The 16,449-nt window shown below is 48.2% G+C and overlaps 1 protein-coding gene across 1 annotated transcript; it reads right to left on the bottom strand.

Annotated features, from left to right (window-relative positions):
- Positions 1-92: 92 nt before the first annotated feature.
- On the bottom strand, positions 93-15,688 carry LOC144096936 (nicotinamide phosphoribosyltransferase-like). Its single transcript, XM_077629744.1, has 10 exons — positions 15,597-15,688; positions 14,462-14,575; positions 13,614-13,844; positions 11,056-11,184; positions 10,156-10,314; positions 6,786-6,916; positions 6,053-6,377; positions 5,013-5,384; positions 3,596-3,718; positions 93-348 (listed from the first exon to the last, which is right to left on the bottom strand). The coding sequence occupies exons 1-10, from the start codon at positions 15,681-15,683 to the stop codon at positions 241-243; spliced, it is 1,779 nt and encodes a 592-aa protein (XP_077485870.1). The 5' UTR covers positions 15,684-15,688; the 3' UTR covers positions 93-240.
- Between the last annotated feature and the right edge of the window lie 761 nt (positions 15,689-16,449).

The following is a 16,449-nucleotide window of genomic DNA, read 5'->3' as shown; positions in this document are numbered from 1 at the left end:
TGACATAATTAAATGCCCTATTGTCCTCATCATTTTTGGAAAGCTCATGCACTGAAGCATAAAATTGCTTGCTCAAATGAAAGAACTATTCAGAAATACTGTGGTATGCTGCAGCACAAGACAGTAACTATTTATAAAACATGTACAGTTTGTTGACAAGAGTTGCTGCCACATTTCATAGTTTATAAACAATGGTTGTGTGTGTTGCAGTGGGAGTGGCAACAGCAGTGGATTGTTGTACTATGTGTTGAGCAGCTCATGTAAAGGTTCTTGGGAGCGTCTCCTGATGTCTTCAAAAGACTGGTCCACAAGGAGATGGCCATTTCTAAACACCTGCACAAGGCAGTCCTGGAAGAAAGGAATTTGCACAGTTAGTCTGGTCATGCGGCAGTACTTGCAGTGATCAGTAAATAAATATGTGCTAGTTGTGAAAGTGCTGGACCATAACTTTTAAGCACAGCTGTGGCCTGTAAAAACCTTGCAGCGCAGAATTTTTTAACTAAAAAAAGTACCCATCTGATATGGATGAAACCTTGCGAGCATCAAGTTGTAACAACTACTGCACACACATTCCTTGATGAGCACCGCATGTGAGCTCCATTAGAGCTCCAAAGTTGAACAATTATAAATTTTATAGTGCTGTTGCGGAAGTACATATTGTTGTCAACCTGCTTGCAATGAACTAAAACACAGTAGAATCTCGGATGACACAAATTTCAGGATAATGCGCATTCACAAAATCCCTGGCTGGAGTGTGTTGTGCGCAACGTTCAGAATTTTCTATGCCACTGCGGATGATGCGAATGTGCAAGCCGCGAATGCACCCTCAAGCACTAAGTGCTACCCGCACATACGCCGATGCCGGAATCGCCAATCATGCGGCCCGTGCATCGCTGACGTCGCTCTAATGAAATGACAGCACCATGTTCAGCATCCACAACTATCCTAGCATAGGATAAACTTTGCTGTGTATTGTTGATGCCTTTATGGTGGCCTTCACCAGTGTCTCATGCCTGTCCCTGTTATCAAGTGCAAGTCATGCGATCTTACACGTTTGTGGTAATTGTGGAGATGTGGAACCTTGTTTATTTGGTCTTTATGGGGATTGCTCAAACATCCAAAAAAATCGCTCAAACTTCCGAAACACAACTTCTCCCGAAGTTCAAATTTCCAAGCTGCTGGAGGAAGCAGTCGATGGTCTTATGCACTCTGCAACACTCTTACATGATCGCCCCGCTTTGGATGTCGGTGTGCATCACAGACGACAGCACAGCGGCTGCGTACACAAACTCTGCCTTCGAGGTCTGCTCTGTTTGGCAGGTTGCCGACGAGTACATGTGATGGGCAGAGCCCAGACTTGAAAGCGAATACGCTGCGGTGGGAACTGTGCTGTGCCTGCCCGAGGCAAGCACTCCATCAACATTGGTTTTCATAGTTGCGATGTTGCAAGAAACCAACCTCTAAGTCAGCGATAAGCTTTTGTTTGCACCTTTCAACAACCCAGGTTTGGGACTGGCAAAATGTTTAAATATTTAAAGACATTACGACTGCGAAGCATTTTGATGCAGTTACGCAGTGTGCACCGAAGAGCACCGTTACTTTCTTGCGCTTATGGTCTCGGCGTTGGGGTACACCTTTCACGCGCTTCGCTGCAACCTTTTTCTGTTAGGACCTTTGCAACCTTATCGGCGTTATAAGTTGAACAATCATTTGTGATGCATCCGAAACCTCATCCACAGTTCTGTATATTGACCCTGTGGGATACGTGATTTGGTGCCATTCAAGTCTAAAATTATTGATAGTGTCAGAAATTTCATTGTTAAATTTCATCATAAAAGCCGGCACCCCTCTGTCCGGACCACAAAAAGCGGGTGGCCCACCTTCCACGGTAGGGAGGTGGCAGCCTGCCCACCATGATGGGTAGCAATGAAATTAATTAAAATAAATTCAGTACAATTGCCACCTGCCCACCATGGCACTGCGCATCAGCTCATCAGCTGAAAGATAGACAGGCTTCTGAAGAACATCTGTGCAAAAATGAGCCTTACGGGAGCTCGGGAAGAGCAACCTGGGTCCTGCAAGTCCCACTGGTGGCTGTATTTGAAATAGCCACCTTAATGTGAGTACTTCCTGCGATCTATGAATCTGTGAAACAGAAGGAGTACTTGCGCAGAACGGATCCCTAATGCTATCGCATTTTACCCTTAAAGGTAGGTTACATGTTGTCCCAAGTTTTGTGAATTAGTATAGTCAAATGGAGAATCCCTTGAGAGTATGCCGTTTAGTGCACTTTGGCTTGTTGCTGATTGAACACTGCTGAACACCAGTTTAAAAGCATTTATTTGTATTTGACTTTATTTTATTCAGTTGCCTTTGGAAGTTTAAGCAAACCATGTCATTCAACGTACGCCTCTGAGCTTTAATGAGCAGCCTCTTATTCCACTGGTACTTTCGGAATAGCAAAAAACTTGCTCAGATTCGAAGCTATTAGTTTCGCTTCAAAGTTATTCAAACAAAATTATTCGCTTTGTACTGGCTTCAATCTGAAAATTCGGTATTCCCACAAGTGTAATTAGTATAGGCCTATAGTAAAACCCCGTTGGTACGTTTTAAAAAAATAATGCGGAAAAATGTATCCGGGATAACATATGATCCGAACCGCCCAAATTTGAAGAATGTAACTGTTGAATGAGGTACAGTCTTTTTCATCATTTTTCCTCCTTAAAAGTTTCTGTTAGCATTCCTAGGCATAAGGTCTGAGCAGCTCCTTTTCAGCGCTTACAGAATACAGACGGCATTTCTGTTGTTCTTGGTGGGGAAGAATCTTCGCAATACATTTGGTCCATTTATGGCAATGGCCAAATTAGCTGTTTCTTCTTTGTTTACACATGCTTCACACTCTTGCATGAATGCCCTTTGAGGAAGCCACCAAGTGGCTGATTGTAGCAGCGTTCTTACTCTGCGCTTCGCAGACCCGCCTCGCTCGTATGTGGGTGCATCCGTGTAGTTCTTAGATGCTTCATCCCGTTGCTCTAAGGCTCTACGAAGAAGCTGCTGCGCTTCTCCTCTTCTTGTCATGTCCTCGCGCGGAATGGTCCGCTTGTATGTAAACGCGCAATTTTTTTTTATGATTCATCCATTTGCACCATGGAACTGCGGAGAGACCACCATGGCGGGGTGGCTGTTGCTGCATTCCAATTGTTCCATGTTGCGTCCCCCTGGGTTCGGCCCACTGGTTTGTTTGCACATTTGCAGTTGGTCACTGTAAGTATTGGAGACCTTTTCACGATCCTCGGGAAAACCGGTTTTCTGGGCTAAGGGGAGAACGAGGGGGGGAGCTAAATCCTCAACTCTTCCTCTACTACAATCACAGTCCAGTGCCCATTATGAGAACGCCTGTGGACCTGTTTGTGGAGAAATCTGTATGACCAGGATTTGCCCACATTTTTAACGCAGTGACCGGGAAATCATGTTACCCGGGAAAATATTAGCCAAGAACGTATCAAGAAGGTTTTACTCTATTTGCAAGCTCCACACTGAAAACTATGAGACAGTTAAGTTTCACGTTCGGGAGTAACATTATCAAAGACTGTACCTCATCAGGGTTTCCTTGGCCTTGCTCCACTGTGATGTAGCTACTGCCAGATCTCTGCAGAGTGAGCTTGCCTTTCTTGGAGCTCAATGCGGTGTCCGTTGCAGGATCCCTGTGTACTTCCCTCTGTTTGAATGAAAAATGTGAAAAATATTGCAGGTATTGTTTTACAATAAATCATTCTATCACTCAGTCTCGGTACCTGCACAATACAAAGAATGGCATTTAAATTGGTAATGTTGAAAATCAAGCATAGTGAAAAGTTGTGCTATGACACTGGACCACGGTTTGTCCCATTTACAGTGCAATTCGAGGCATTTGAGAAATTAAGATATGCTGCCACTTCGCTTCAAAGGGCAACAGAAAGTTGGGGTTTCTTTTCTCAGTATTCTGAGAGAGTTGCTACCTTTGTCTTCAAGAGAGGCTACCTTTATAGAAACGTTTGTTAACCTTATTTAAAGGGCGCTGCTATTTGCCATCCTGCATCTGTAAAACAATAGCGCTACAAAGCGCAGTAGCCTTTCCTTGCACTGCAAAGTGCTAGAATTAAAGACTGGTTGCAGGTGTGTTTTGAATTTCTTGTGCCATGACTTCAGTACTACCTTCTAATACCTGTGGCAACCAGCAAATTCTTTTACTGGCCTTGACATTATAATGCATGCCTTCGATCTTGAGGTCTGCGTTTATACCCAACCTTCGCTTGTTGCAATTCAAGCGCCTGCTCATGATTCAACCTTTGGTCCAAGACATCATTCGATGAGACGTGGAGAGGTTGCGCTCACCGACTCATTTTTCACACGCAAGTTGTGACCACATGCAGATTGCTTGAGTTACAGACCTCGAAACATAGAACAGCAGGCAAGCGTAGCAGGGGGCAGCAAGAAGAAGAATTTTGCGGGGATACGATGGCCGCAGCTGGCTAAGCGCAGAGGAGAGGCCTTTGATGAAATCGTAGAGAGGGAGTGCATATCCAGCACCCAGTCCTACCTTTACCTCTTTCACCAACTCGTGTCCCTATCGCGGGCCAGAACGAAGCATGAACAGTGCCTGCCGCAAAGGGCGTCTGCCCTGCACGAAATGCTACACAAGCATGTAAGAATGGATGGCTTTTGAGGTGCATTGGAGGTGGCACATTAGAAGATAGAAGTAAAATTGGGCTCGGTCGCCAGTGACGGAGGCCCCCTAATTTACGTCCAGTGGTAATGGTGTGAAAGCTGGGTCCTGAGAGGCGCGTAATCTCAGCGCAGTTCTTTGAGCGCCAAGAAGCTGGATGGAGTTCTGTTTGCCCTAGTGTCGTACCCAGTATCACTTGGCTAACTGCATTGGTTGTAACTTGAACACCTTGAGAGATTGTACCGGCTTTCGTTGGCACACGTTTTCGTTAAGATAGGCAAAGTATGCAGGTCCCGTGCGCGGTCACCTCTTTTCCGTCGACGACCGCTGCGCTGCACTGGAAGGAGAAGCGGTGCGCGGGCCCCCGTTGCTCTCGCATGAGCGAGCCGTCGCTAGCCAGCAGCACGTTGTGCGCGCTCCAGCGGTGTGCCTTGGCATTGGCCAGCACGGCCTCGGCCATTTCCAGCGTCACGCCGTCGCTGTGCATCAGGCGCACATACGGGGGAAGCTCGCGGAAGCCCAGTGAGTTCACAGCCACTGAGTAGTGCCGGCCGAGCGTTTCCAAGACCTTTGAGCAGAGGAGACAACGGCGAAAAATCTCAGTAGCCGAGAAACAGCATGTGTGAACGGTATAAAGTTTTTTTGCGTAGCGCGATCCATTCCCGCCAGAAGCCGCCGTCTGCGCATGCGTGGTTCAATAAGCGCATGTGCAGATGGCTCTGTAGGTGAATAATATGCAGACTATGATCGACCTCGGCGCAGGTGATATTGAAATACGGGGCCAATGAAACATAACTACAAACTACGTTTGCAGACTGCCGATTATGAGGAAGTAAGCGCAGCTATATACGGCTACCCCGGACCAGGACGAACTTTTCTTTAACTACGAAGTTTGTGAGAAAGCTGCTAGCTTTCCTCTGTAGCCGTATGGCTGTGCTTGCGCGGATGCCAATGAGTAATTGCTCCCTTATTACAAATCTACTTCTCCCCGCCGTGGTGGCTCAGTGGTTACGTAGCTTGGCTGCTGACCCGAAAGACACGGTTTCGATCCCGGCCGCGGCGGTTGAATTTCGATGGAGGCGAAATTCCAGAGGCCCGAGTACTGTGAGATGTCAGTGCACGTTAAAGGACCCTATGTGGTCGAAATTTCCGCAACCCTTCACTACGGCGTCCCTCGTAGCCTGAGTCGCTTTGGGACGTTAAAACCCCATAAACCAAACAAATCTTCTCCGCCTTGGGGGATTCGCCTAAATATTTGACCAAGTAAGCATTTTCTCGGACATTTCATCAAAATGATATAATTCAATCGCCAAAATACGTACCGTTCCTAAGAGGTCTTTAATGCGGCATCCGGCAACATTTTCCCTGGCTTCCACTGCACGATATTCGAGCGGAATGAACACCCATGTTTTCTGAATAGCTTAGAGGGGAGAGTCTTGCCTCTACGGCGATCTCTGGCGGGTCTCCGGACTGCAGCCTGACGATAAGCATGCCTCCATGGAGCTCAGCGCGGGCCTCGACGAGATGCCGCAGGTCCTGGCCCCAGACGTGCTCGCAGCAGTTCGCCACGTGGTAAGCGTCACTGGCCACAGAGGCGGGTCCGCTGGGGAAGGCGTGCATCGCCTGACGGCACGCCACGTACTGTCCCGCAGGACCCCACGCGGTCATGGTGCTACATGCGCAAGCCATGGATGGGGATCTTCGTGTTGCCGTTGCCAACATGGATCCACTGAGCGAAATGGTCACAGGCTACGACGAAGCGGAAACGCGAAGTTTTCACTGTGCGCACGCCCCCCCCCCCCCCCCCCCCCCCCATCCCCAGGCAGTCACGAAGGCGCAAAGCATGACTTGTAGTATTGTCTACAGAATGAGCAACATAGCGTATAAAAAAGCACAGCCAGCAGTAATGTGTCGTGTTTCTGTCCTCTGTGTTGTAATTCTCTACGCTGTGGTCATACACAAAGGAGTCCATGAAAACTCACACACTTTAGTCTTCTGTGAACCGTTATTGAGTTTTGGGACGTTAAACCCGATAAAACAAACAAAAACTTCTAACCCAACGTCTAGTAGCGTTCCTCACCTATGATCTGTTGATGGGTAGGAATATCCCGCCATGGGATGGCCATAGTAGCGGTGGACGAGCTGAACGCCAGCTATGTTGTCGGTGCTCAGGAAGTTGACCAGATGCGCCGCTCCTCCTAAGGCCGCCGACTACATATATAAATACGTTATATTAATTTCGTTATGAGAAATGGAAAGGAAGGTACAGTAGCTTTCTTACAATCGATGTAAGTACGCCCCAAGCGCGCCGGGGAAATATATAGGGTAAGAGAGAGTGAAAGAAGGAAGAAAGAAATACGGGCTTATTGGAGGGCTCCAGATAAATTTGGACCATCCCGGGGTTCTTTAAGATGCAGTAACATCGTAAAGCGCATGAAAAATGAAAATTGTTTTTTTAGGAAAGGAATTAGCACAGTAATTGTCTCACATATGTCGGTGGACACCGGAACCGCGCCGTAAGGAAAGGGATAAAGGATGGAGGGAAAGAAGAAAGATGGGCCGTAGTGGAGGACTCTGGATATTTCGATCACCTGGGGATCTTTAACGTGCACTGACATTGCACACCACACGGGCGCCTCTTTGCGTTTCGCCTCCATCGAAACGCGGCCGCTGCGGTCGGGTTGGAACCCAGGTACTCCGGCTCAGTAGACTGAGCCTCCGCGGCGGGTAGAAATTGCATGCGCGGCTTTTAAGAGCGTTAGGTGTAATAGACACAGTGGAGTTTAATAGACACAGGGAAGTTTAGGACACGCAGGTGCTTGGGGCCCCGCACGGCCCCACTGCACTCAAACGTTCATGTCCCGGAGGCTCATGACGCTGGCAGCCCGGCCTGTGGCGATGGCTTGCTTGGCCGGCTCCTCGGAGCGCAATAGGGCCTCCCAAGTGGTAAGGTTCTCCAGGCCCCGCGGGGGAAGATCCGCCGGGCAGAGGAAAAGGATATGATCGAGAGTGCCTTTGGGGTGGTGGCAGAGGGCACAGGAGGGGTTTGTGTGGACTTGGTGATAGCGCGAACGGATATCCCTTGGAGGGTTAGGTGCGTGTTTGGAGCCGCCTCCAAAATGTCTGGTGATAATTGACGAGAGAGGGATGGGGTGGGGGGTAGAGCTGACGCTCGGCTTTGCAGGCCTGCGTCAGTTCACTGAATGAATACATGCGCTCCCATGAGAACCCTAGATCGGAGGCCGCCGGTGCCCGGTAGAGAGAACCTCGGGCTAAAGCGTTGGCAGCCTCGTTTCCGGGATTCCCGGAGTGGGCAGGCACCCATATGAGCACCATGTGGCGGGGCGGGTGTGCGGCGAGGAAGTTCAGTATGCGAAATGCAAGGACGTGAACTCTCCTGCGAGCAAAATTTAGTATGGCAGTTTTAGAGTCCGATAGTATATACCGGGCCTCCGTGCGCGTGATGGCTAGGGCAATGGCGGCCTCTTCAGCCACCTCCGAAGTGGCTGTGGGGGATATGTGTAGGGTGGAAATCGGTTGTAAGGAGGAGTTCGTGATGGCTACAACCGCGTCCTCGCCCGTGCTTGCGGCATCCACCCACACGGCATCCGGTTCCGTGCCATAGTGTTTGTAGAGCGCCCGTGCGCGAGCTCTGCGGCGTGGTTCGTGGTAGGTGGGGTGCATGTTCTTGGGTAGAGGTTTAATAGGAAGTTCGCAGTGAATGTGGTGGGGGACCTGGAGCTGTGTGGGATCCGTGGCTGGTATCCTGATACCGAGGGTGTGTAGGATGTGTCTGCCGGTGGTGGTTCTCGCGAGACGTATGTATTGTGTCTGTCGGTGGGCCTCGATAAGCTCACCTGTCGTGTTGTGTAGGCCTAGCTGGAGGAGTTTTTCGGTTGAGGTGTTTAGGGGTAGGTATAGTGCTTTCTTAAATGCTGTTCGGATCATGGCATCCAGGGTGGAGATTTCTCTGCCCTACAATTCCAGGTAGTGTTAGCTCTTATCACGTTTCTCGATTTCTTGGGGTCTGCTACCACCTCTATTCGGCATGAAATTTTCTGTCCCAGGAATTCAAGATGGCGGCCCCCATAGTAAATATATATAGCAACCCAATCGGTGATTGATTGGCGACGTCATTAGTATATTGAATTAGGGATTGATTCGTGACATCACTGATATATCTGCCAAGTGATGACGTCACCGATAAATCCAATATGGCGCCCGTCATAGGAAATCAATAGAAACCCAATTGGTGATTTATTGGTGACGTCACATATCAAACAGCTAACGCTCGTTACTTCGTCTTCCAGACGGTGGCGGCATCCTTTTTTAGCATTTCGCGTTATGGTAACTGTGATTAACACCTCTTTTTGGGCTAGTTGGTGCATACTTGATTTAGAGAAAACCTAGCGCAAAAACATGCAACCACAAAGACAGAACAGACGAGACACAAGCGCTTGTGTCTCGTCTGTTCTGTCTTTGTGGTTGCATGTTTTTGCGCTAGGTTTTCTCTAAATCAGGTAACTGTGAGCCCGTTCCTAGGCTGTTCTGGAGGAGCACGATATGATAAAAGACATGGTATCTGTCTCACTCTAAATAAGGACCTGAACTGAGCTCTGAGGGAAGAAGTTGGAGAAGGGGAAAGGCAGAGAGAGGAGAATTACTGTGCATAGTTTTTGGGAACACGATGCGTGGCTAATTGGTGACATCTGGTGCGACTGAATGCACGTGCTGCTCTGCACGTTTGAAACGCCGCAAAAATTTGTTTTGAGATAAGCACTTTGAATGATGTTATGTATCCCGAAGCTGGAAGCAATGGTGAGTGAGTGTGACTGCGATTTCAGGCCAGCAAAAATGAGAAATGTGAGAGAAAGTACGGCGTATGTGCTATAAAATAACGCGCGTTTGTACACTTTTTCAGGATGTGTGCACACAAAAGAACTGACGCGCGCCGGGGTCCTGGTCGAAATTTCCGGAGCCCTTCACTACGGCGTCCCTCATAGCCTAAGTCGCTTTGGGGCGTTAAACCCCATAAACCATAAGCCGAAGCATGTGCTGTGTGGGCTGCCGCTGTTCGCCGTTCCGTTCATCAACGCTAAGGCCGCACCGCTTTCTACGCAAGATTCCGCACTGAAGGGGATGTAACGGTAACAAAATAGAGCAGACACTCTGTTGACTAAGAAAGCACGATACATTTTGAGATAGCTGCGTCATGGATACAGATTCGTGGTAGTCTGATGGTATGTGCCGACAGTACTAAAATTTTACCGCAGATCGTTTTACCGGTTTTACTGCTTCTAGTTTTGCGCGAATGCCTGAGCCGATACAAAATTTGAATTGCTCGCTTAAACGGTAACGTAATGCGTTTTATCAAGATAAGACGAAAATTGTTGTTTTGCACAACTTCTCAGGTCGACTGTCGGTCCTGACGTCAGCACATATAGGCTTACTTCGACGGAGGAAGCACCGCCGAAGCCGAAGTCGTGCAGCTGATACGGGATGCTAGCGGCCGAGCCGCAGGTATCCACCAGGTACTTCGCCATGAGCTCCTTGTGGTGCCACGCGTTTGTCGCCACCGCGGTCGGGTACCACGTCTGCGTCAGCAGCGCCTGCACATACAGAGGACTTATGTTCGCCATAGCCATCGCAGTCGACATCATCGTGAGCTACCGGATTGAGTCCTTGGAGGTCAAACGCGCCTCGTGGTGACCTCCAATAGTATATGTTTCGTGCCATCAGCGGCCATGTCATTACCTCGAACCTGCAAAGCTCACCACTCCATTTGATTTCCGATTGCTCGTGATTACATTTTTATTCACTTGGAATCCACTCTAACAGGCCGCTAGCTACCAGTTCTGCTGTATTTTCTGTCCGTGGTCACTTTCCTAAGTGTTGCTGACCAGCAGTGACGAGAAAATGGGGTGGAGCACATATGGCAGGTTCTCTCAGATCATGGATGGTTTACCAATATCCTTCAAAAGAAAAGTATACAACAGTTGTATCTTACTGGTACTTACCTTTGGGGCAGAAACATGGAGGCTAACGAAAAGGTTTCAGCTTAAGTTAAGGACAACGCGAAGAAATTGACTTGGGTATACATGTAATGAGAAGGCAAGATAACCGGTGGTCCTTAAGGGTACCTGAGTGGATTCCAAGAAAAGACAAGCGTAGCAAGCGGCGGCGGAATATTTAGGTGGGCGGATGAGGTTAAGAAGTTTGCGGGGATAAGGTGGCTGCAGCTGGCACAGGATAGGGTTAATTGCAGAGACACGAGAGAGGCCTTTGTCCTGCAGTAGACGTGGTCAGGGCGATGATGACGATACAAAATGACTGAAGAAGCCGGAGCCCACCTGACACCAGTCGGTGAGCCAGGGTACTTCCGGATCCGTGTTCTCGACCGTGAAGAGGACGTTGCGCCTAGGAATGAGGCTTCCTTCGGGCACCGCCTTGATCGAGAGCGGCAGGCATCCGTCGTGCTGCTGCTGTCCCAGACACGTGGTGGGGAGAAAGCTCGCGTGGCTATCACGACACAGCGACATGCCACGTACACACCAACGTATACGATTAACCTAAAAAAAGAAAGAACGGCTAAGACTACAAGGTTGGTCGCGTATGCGCCTCGTAAGCAAATTGACTTCGTGATTGGCAGGTACAGTCTTTGCCAAAAGCTTAAAGCCCAGAGAGATTGCTTCTGAGCCAACCCGTCTGGCTCGTAATGCTTCCTCAGCGTTGTTACAAATGTCCTGAAGGTAAGACGAGCTCAGGTCCTGCCTTCTTGAATGAATACGACTTCCACGAATGTTAAAGGAGCCCCCCCCCCCCCCCCTTACACGGCCTAGAAGCAAACTCACTGGGCTCTAAACTTTTGACAAAGGTTGTACGTCGTCTGCCTTCCTGTTGGCAGATATGAAGGAAGTTAACAATCACCGAAATCAAAGAGCATAAGGGAGTATTGCTTTTTTATCTGTGATGTAGATCAGTGGGAGATCAGTAGTGTGATTATTTGATGGTTGGAAGGTAATTGATTAGAAAGTAAAATAAAATCGACCACATGCCGCTGGTGGTATCCGAACCCACGATCTCCTCATTTCGCGTCCGGTGCTCTACTCGTACTGCTGCCAGCTTTGATTTGCTAACTCGCAGAGCAACCGCGATAGTCGTACTAGCTATCTTTTCGATGGGTTTCGCTGGATGTCTCTAATCTTCCCTTGAAATTATGAAACTGCGGATCAAGACACTGCCATGACCTGCAGCCTATAATAAGGAGAATCACTGAATGGTGAAAGTGTTTCCTTTGAAACGGGGCGAACGCGGGCTGCACCAGCCTCAGCAGTTTTTCTCTTCTGTTTACAAGAAGATTTATGTTTTGCAGTTGTCCTGAAATGCAGCATTCTTTAATAAAGAATTGTAAAATTTAGACAGCGGAAAATTTGGCTCCTCTAATCGTGTCTTTACACTGCTTTCCTTCACATTTGCCCCCAGTCCAGTAACCGCTTTTTAGTGATGTCCACCGTGGACACATTCAATTTACCTGAACCTTATAGGGCTTCGGGAATGCCGTTTGTGCTGGCTTCGTCAATTGGATGGTTACTGGGACATTCTAAAAACCCATGACTATCTCTTCAGATTTATTACACAAAAAGCACCCCCCACCCCCCTTTCTTCTTATCTCGGGCGTATTTCTCTTTACAACCGCGCGTTGTATAAAGCCCCGCGATTTTGGTTCAAACGACAGGGCTCCACCTCTTGAATTAGTATGAAAAATATCTTTATTGTTTAACTTTTGTCGACTCTAAACTGGCCCACGAGCAGCTTCTTTACCATTGAATTTATCTTCTTCCTATCCTCTCTCCTTCTGAATTTACCTTCAATGCCCTTTGTTACGGCGTTATGGCTTTCCGCACACTTACTATTTAAATTGCTACTTCCTCCACTATGAGTCAACGCTTCATCTGTACAAGTATTAAGAACCGTGGCGGCCCATCAATTTTCTTCGATATTCACCAGCTTGTCTCGTATTGGTGCGCTACCAATAAGCATGCCCTCAGCCATTCTTTATATCAGACTTTGCTCTGCCCTTCCTGCATGCTCTGCCGTTCCCCTGCATGGCATCATTTATTGTCTTGCCGTGAGCGCCGAATGGTGATGTGCCCTCAGCTGTCTTCTAACTTCTTACCTCGATGCATTTTTGACTACGCGCAACACCTCACACCCCAAAGTAAGCCCTCGTGCCACTGTTCATTTCAAGATACCTCTTAGCACCTCATGTGCAATGTGCCTTTGCTGCGTTTCTCTAAACATCAAAGCCTTGAAAACTATTGCAGTAGTTGAGTCCTGGAACCCCCTTCTCGAATGAGGTCGTATTTGCTTAAATATACATTCTATACTTCACAAAACTGCAGGCCGCGGCGCTGCTTAGGCAGGAGAGGTTACATCGAGAGCGTCGTTACTGATTTTTCGAGCACACAGACGTCAGCGCTTTCAGCGACGGGTGTAGGCAAACAGCTCCATCGCTCGACGGTATTCAGAAAGAAGGATTACTGGAACAGATTGGCCCTTGCAAGATACGGGCGCCCTCCTTTTGAATGGTTGATACGCGAATACAACTAGAAAGACAAGCATGTTTTACAGTGGCTAGCTCCCAACGACTTAAATCCATGTAAAAAAATATTTAAGAAGGAAACCAGCGCAAAAGACGAAGACACAAGGTTTCCTTCTTCAATCATGTACCGACTCGCCCAGCTCTCCACTCTACTAAATCATGTTTCTTGTTCCATGGGCAACTTTCTTCCCAGCGACGTCCTGTGTTCCTTGTTCCTGTGTCTTCGTCTTTTGCGCTGGTTTCCTTCTTCAATCATGTACCGACTCGCCCAGCTCTCCACTCTAGTAAAAAATATTCTTTAGGTACCTCGACGATATGCATCCAACCGGACTCGTTGAAGAGCTCCTGATTAAAGTGCATCCTGAAGAATTCTTTGGCTTCGTTGATCTTCTTCACGGTAACCACCGGTCCCACCATCCACTTCTTCAGGATGTACTGGAGCCCGAAGAACAGGGTTTTGTCGAACTTTCCACCTATGCACTCGAAGTACGAATACAGGTGCGTAGTCTGTTCGGGATACAGCAAGTAATGGCAGACCTGAGTATGGAATAAAACGCATTCATGTGAGCCATTGACGTCCAGTACAATCTGTCGAAAGAGCAAGGATAAACAACGCCCCGCTGTTTGTCCCAGACCATTAGCAACGGTGCAATGCAAATATATTTTATTGCGCACCACCTTCTCAAAGATGAAAGTGCAGCACACGTTAGCTTTACTTACAGTAGTATGTAATCTCCTATTTTGTTCCCAGAACGGTAAGAGACGATGATCATCGCTCGAGGTTAACCAGTGTAGAAAGCTAAATCACAAATAAAGATTATTTTGAATGTTTTGTTTCGCTGCTTAGTTCTGAAAACATACTGGCGCTAATTCGCTTCGAACAGACACTGCATTTGATTTTGCATGCCTGTTCAGGCGTTATATTTATAAGATTTTTTTTTATTCGACCCGCATTGATGCAAACACAGAAGCTTTAGCTTTGACGAGTATAGCAGAGCGAACGCCTTGAATACGTTTTCGTAAAGGTGAAAGGAAGATCAGAGATGAGAATATTAAGCTTTGTCTTCACTTTTCTGCATTGTGTGTGTACCTTGCATTTACCAAAAAAATGTGCGTCAGAGCTTCGCTGCTGGCGCGGAGTGCGTGACTCGTACCCTCGAGGAATCGGTGCAGAGGATGATATTGTCTGTATGGCCAGCTGCATCTTCGGACTTGGGAAGTCCAATGTCGCTGCCGATGCTGATGACATCCGCCCCTGAGAATGGGTTCTATGTAAAGATGAAAGGCGGTTACAAAAATAATCAAACGGGATAGACTTGGTTGGCCGCCCTGTAGTGAAAAACGAACGTGCTTCGGAATGCATACACATGGTTGGTCGCCTCTTGTAAGCGATTGGCATTCTTTTAGTAATCCAGGCATTTTCATCTCTTTAGTCACGTCGACTTTCAATTTTGTTGTATTACTACAAACAGCACCTTCGTTGAATTCTTCAAAAGAACAGAAAGTGCGTGCGTGTGTGTGTGTGTGTGCGCGTGCGCGCGCGTGCGTGCGTGCGTGCGTGTGTGTGTGTGTGTGTGTGTGTGTGTGTGTGTGTGTGTGTGTGTGTGTGTGTGTGTGTGTGTGTGTGTGTGTGTGTGTGTGTGTGTGTGTGTGTGTGTGTGTGTGTGTGTGTGTGTGTGTGTGTGTGTGTGTGTGTGTGTGTGTGTGTGTGTGTGTGTGTGTGTGTGTGTGTGTGTGTGTGTGTGTGTGTGTGCGCCGCGCGCGCGCGCGCATTGTGGAAAACCGGTGAAAACCCATCAGTCCTGACGCAACCACGACGTATGTTATCGCATTTGAAGATAGAGCGCTGGAATTCTGAGAAAACGTTTACGCGTTTGTGGTCGACAGCATACTGCCCAGAGACGCGTGCTGGCTGAGTACCCTCCGGCTTTCTGCATTAATGATTAGTCACAGCCGCGTTTCTTGCTTTCAGCTGAATATTCAATATAAAAGCTGGGAAGCCGGTTCCTTTGACATTTATCGGTAAACGCAGAAAACGCTAATTCAAAATCACTGAAAACAAATTTAATTTATTGGTATACTCAGTACGACTAGACGTACTGCGTGCCTCTAAACTGTCTTCTTTAAATGGTGAGTTTGGGTTACCGACAAAGAAAAAACGAGATCTGGATCGGCGGCAACAGTTTTCGCGCTGAGAATGCTTACTGGTTGTAAACAGACCGTGAGAGTTGCCTTTAGATGGGAGCCTATGAGCCCGCTATACGGACGTGCACTGTATCGAATGCTCACCGTTGTCGCGCTATTGCAGTCTTCCTTCGTAGGCTGAGCCTGTGCGATAGCGGGTGCCTCGCGCCTGAACACGTTTCCGCAGCCCATATCCGCTTCCGGGACCCCGGCTCCTCAGGCTGGCGGCAAATGAGCGGACTTCAGGGGCCGCTACCACGGCGCACGGGGAGATCGAACGCGGCTCGATACCAGCACCGATCAGAGCTCGGCCGACGGTCGAAGTGGCCAGCGCCGTGTTGCTGCGCCTTTGGTTGGTGGGTCCACCATGAGTCCAAGGCTGCAGCGCTCAGTGCGCTTGCTTCTTGGGATTGCACCTTTTTTTATTTATTCTATTCCCCACTCGCAAGGAAGCGGATAGGTTCGATAAGAGTCCGCCTTTTGCTTGGTGAGGTGAAAGCCTTTATAGGCGATTGATTTTTGCAACACTGGAAGTGAGAAGCGACGTAGCAGGGAATTAATTTTTTTTTCTTCCAAGAGTCTTTAACCTGCATCGAAACTTGATTTCATTGGCAGGCTCGTATTTCGCCTCCCTGGAAGCTCAGTGGCCAGGACCGCGATTCGAACCCGCGACTTCGTGACCAGCAGCTGAATGCCTGAATCACCTGGGGAGCGTTTCAGCGTTCGTGCGCTGTGAGGTTACGAAGATGAAGTGTTTTTTTTAGCTTTTTAGTGTGCGCTTACAAGTTGTGAGAGAACTAAGGGTATATGGAGAGGGGGTGGGGAATAGCGATCCCAGTTTTGCTCACGATGGCTGTTTGAACACGTGTCGATCAGATACTGCGAAGGAGAGCTCAATACCTGAATCCGTTGTTTTTATTTTTTTTTTTGAACGTGTTTATCCATTAGTTTGCCAGCA

Source organism: Amblyomma americanum, chromosome 7, assembly GCF_052857255.1.
Source record: "Amblyomma americanum isolate KBUSLIRL-KWMA chromosome 7, ASM5285725v1, whole genome shotgun sequence".
Lineage (NCBI taxonomy): Eukaryota > Metazoa > Arthropoda > Arachnida > Ixodida > Ixodidae > Amblyomma > Amblyomma americanum.
The sequence above is the reverse complement of the archived record's forward strand: the minus strand, read 5'-3'. Positions and strand labels throughout refer to the sequence as shown.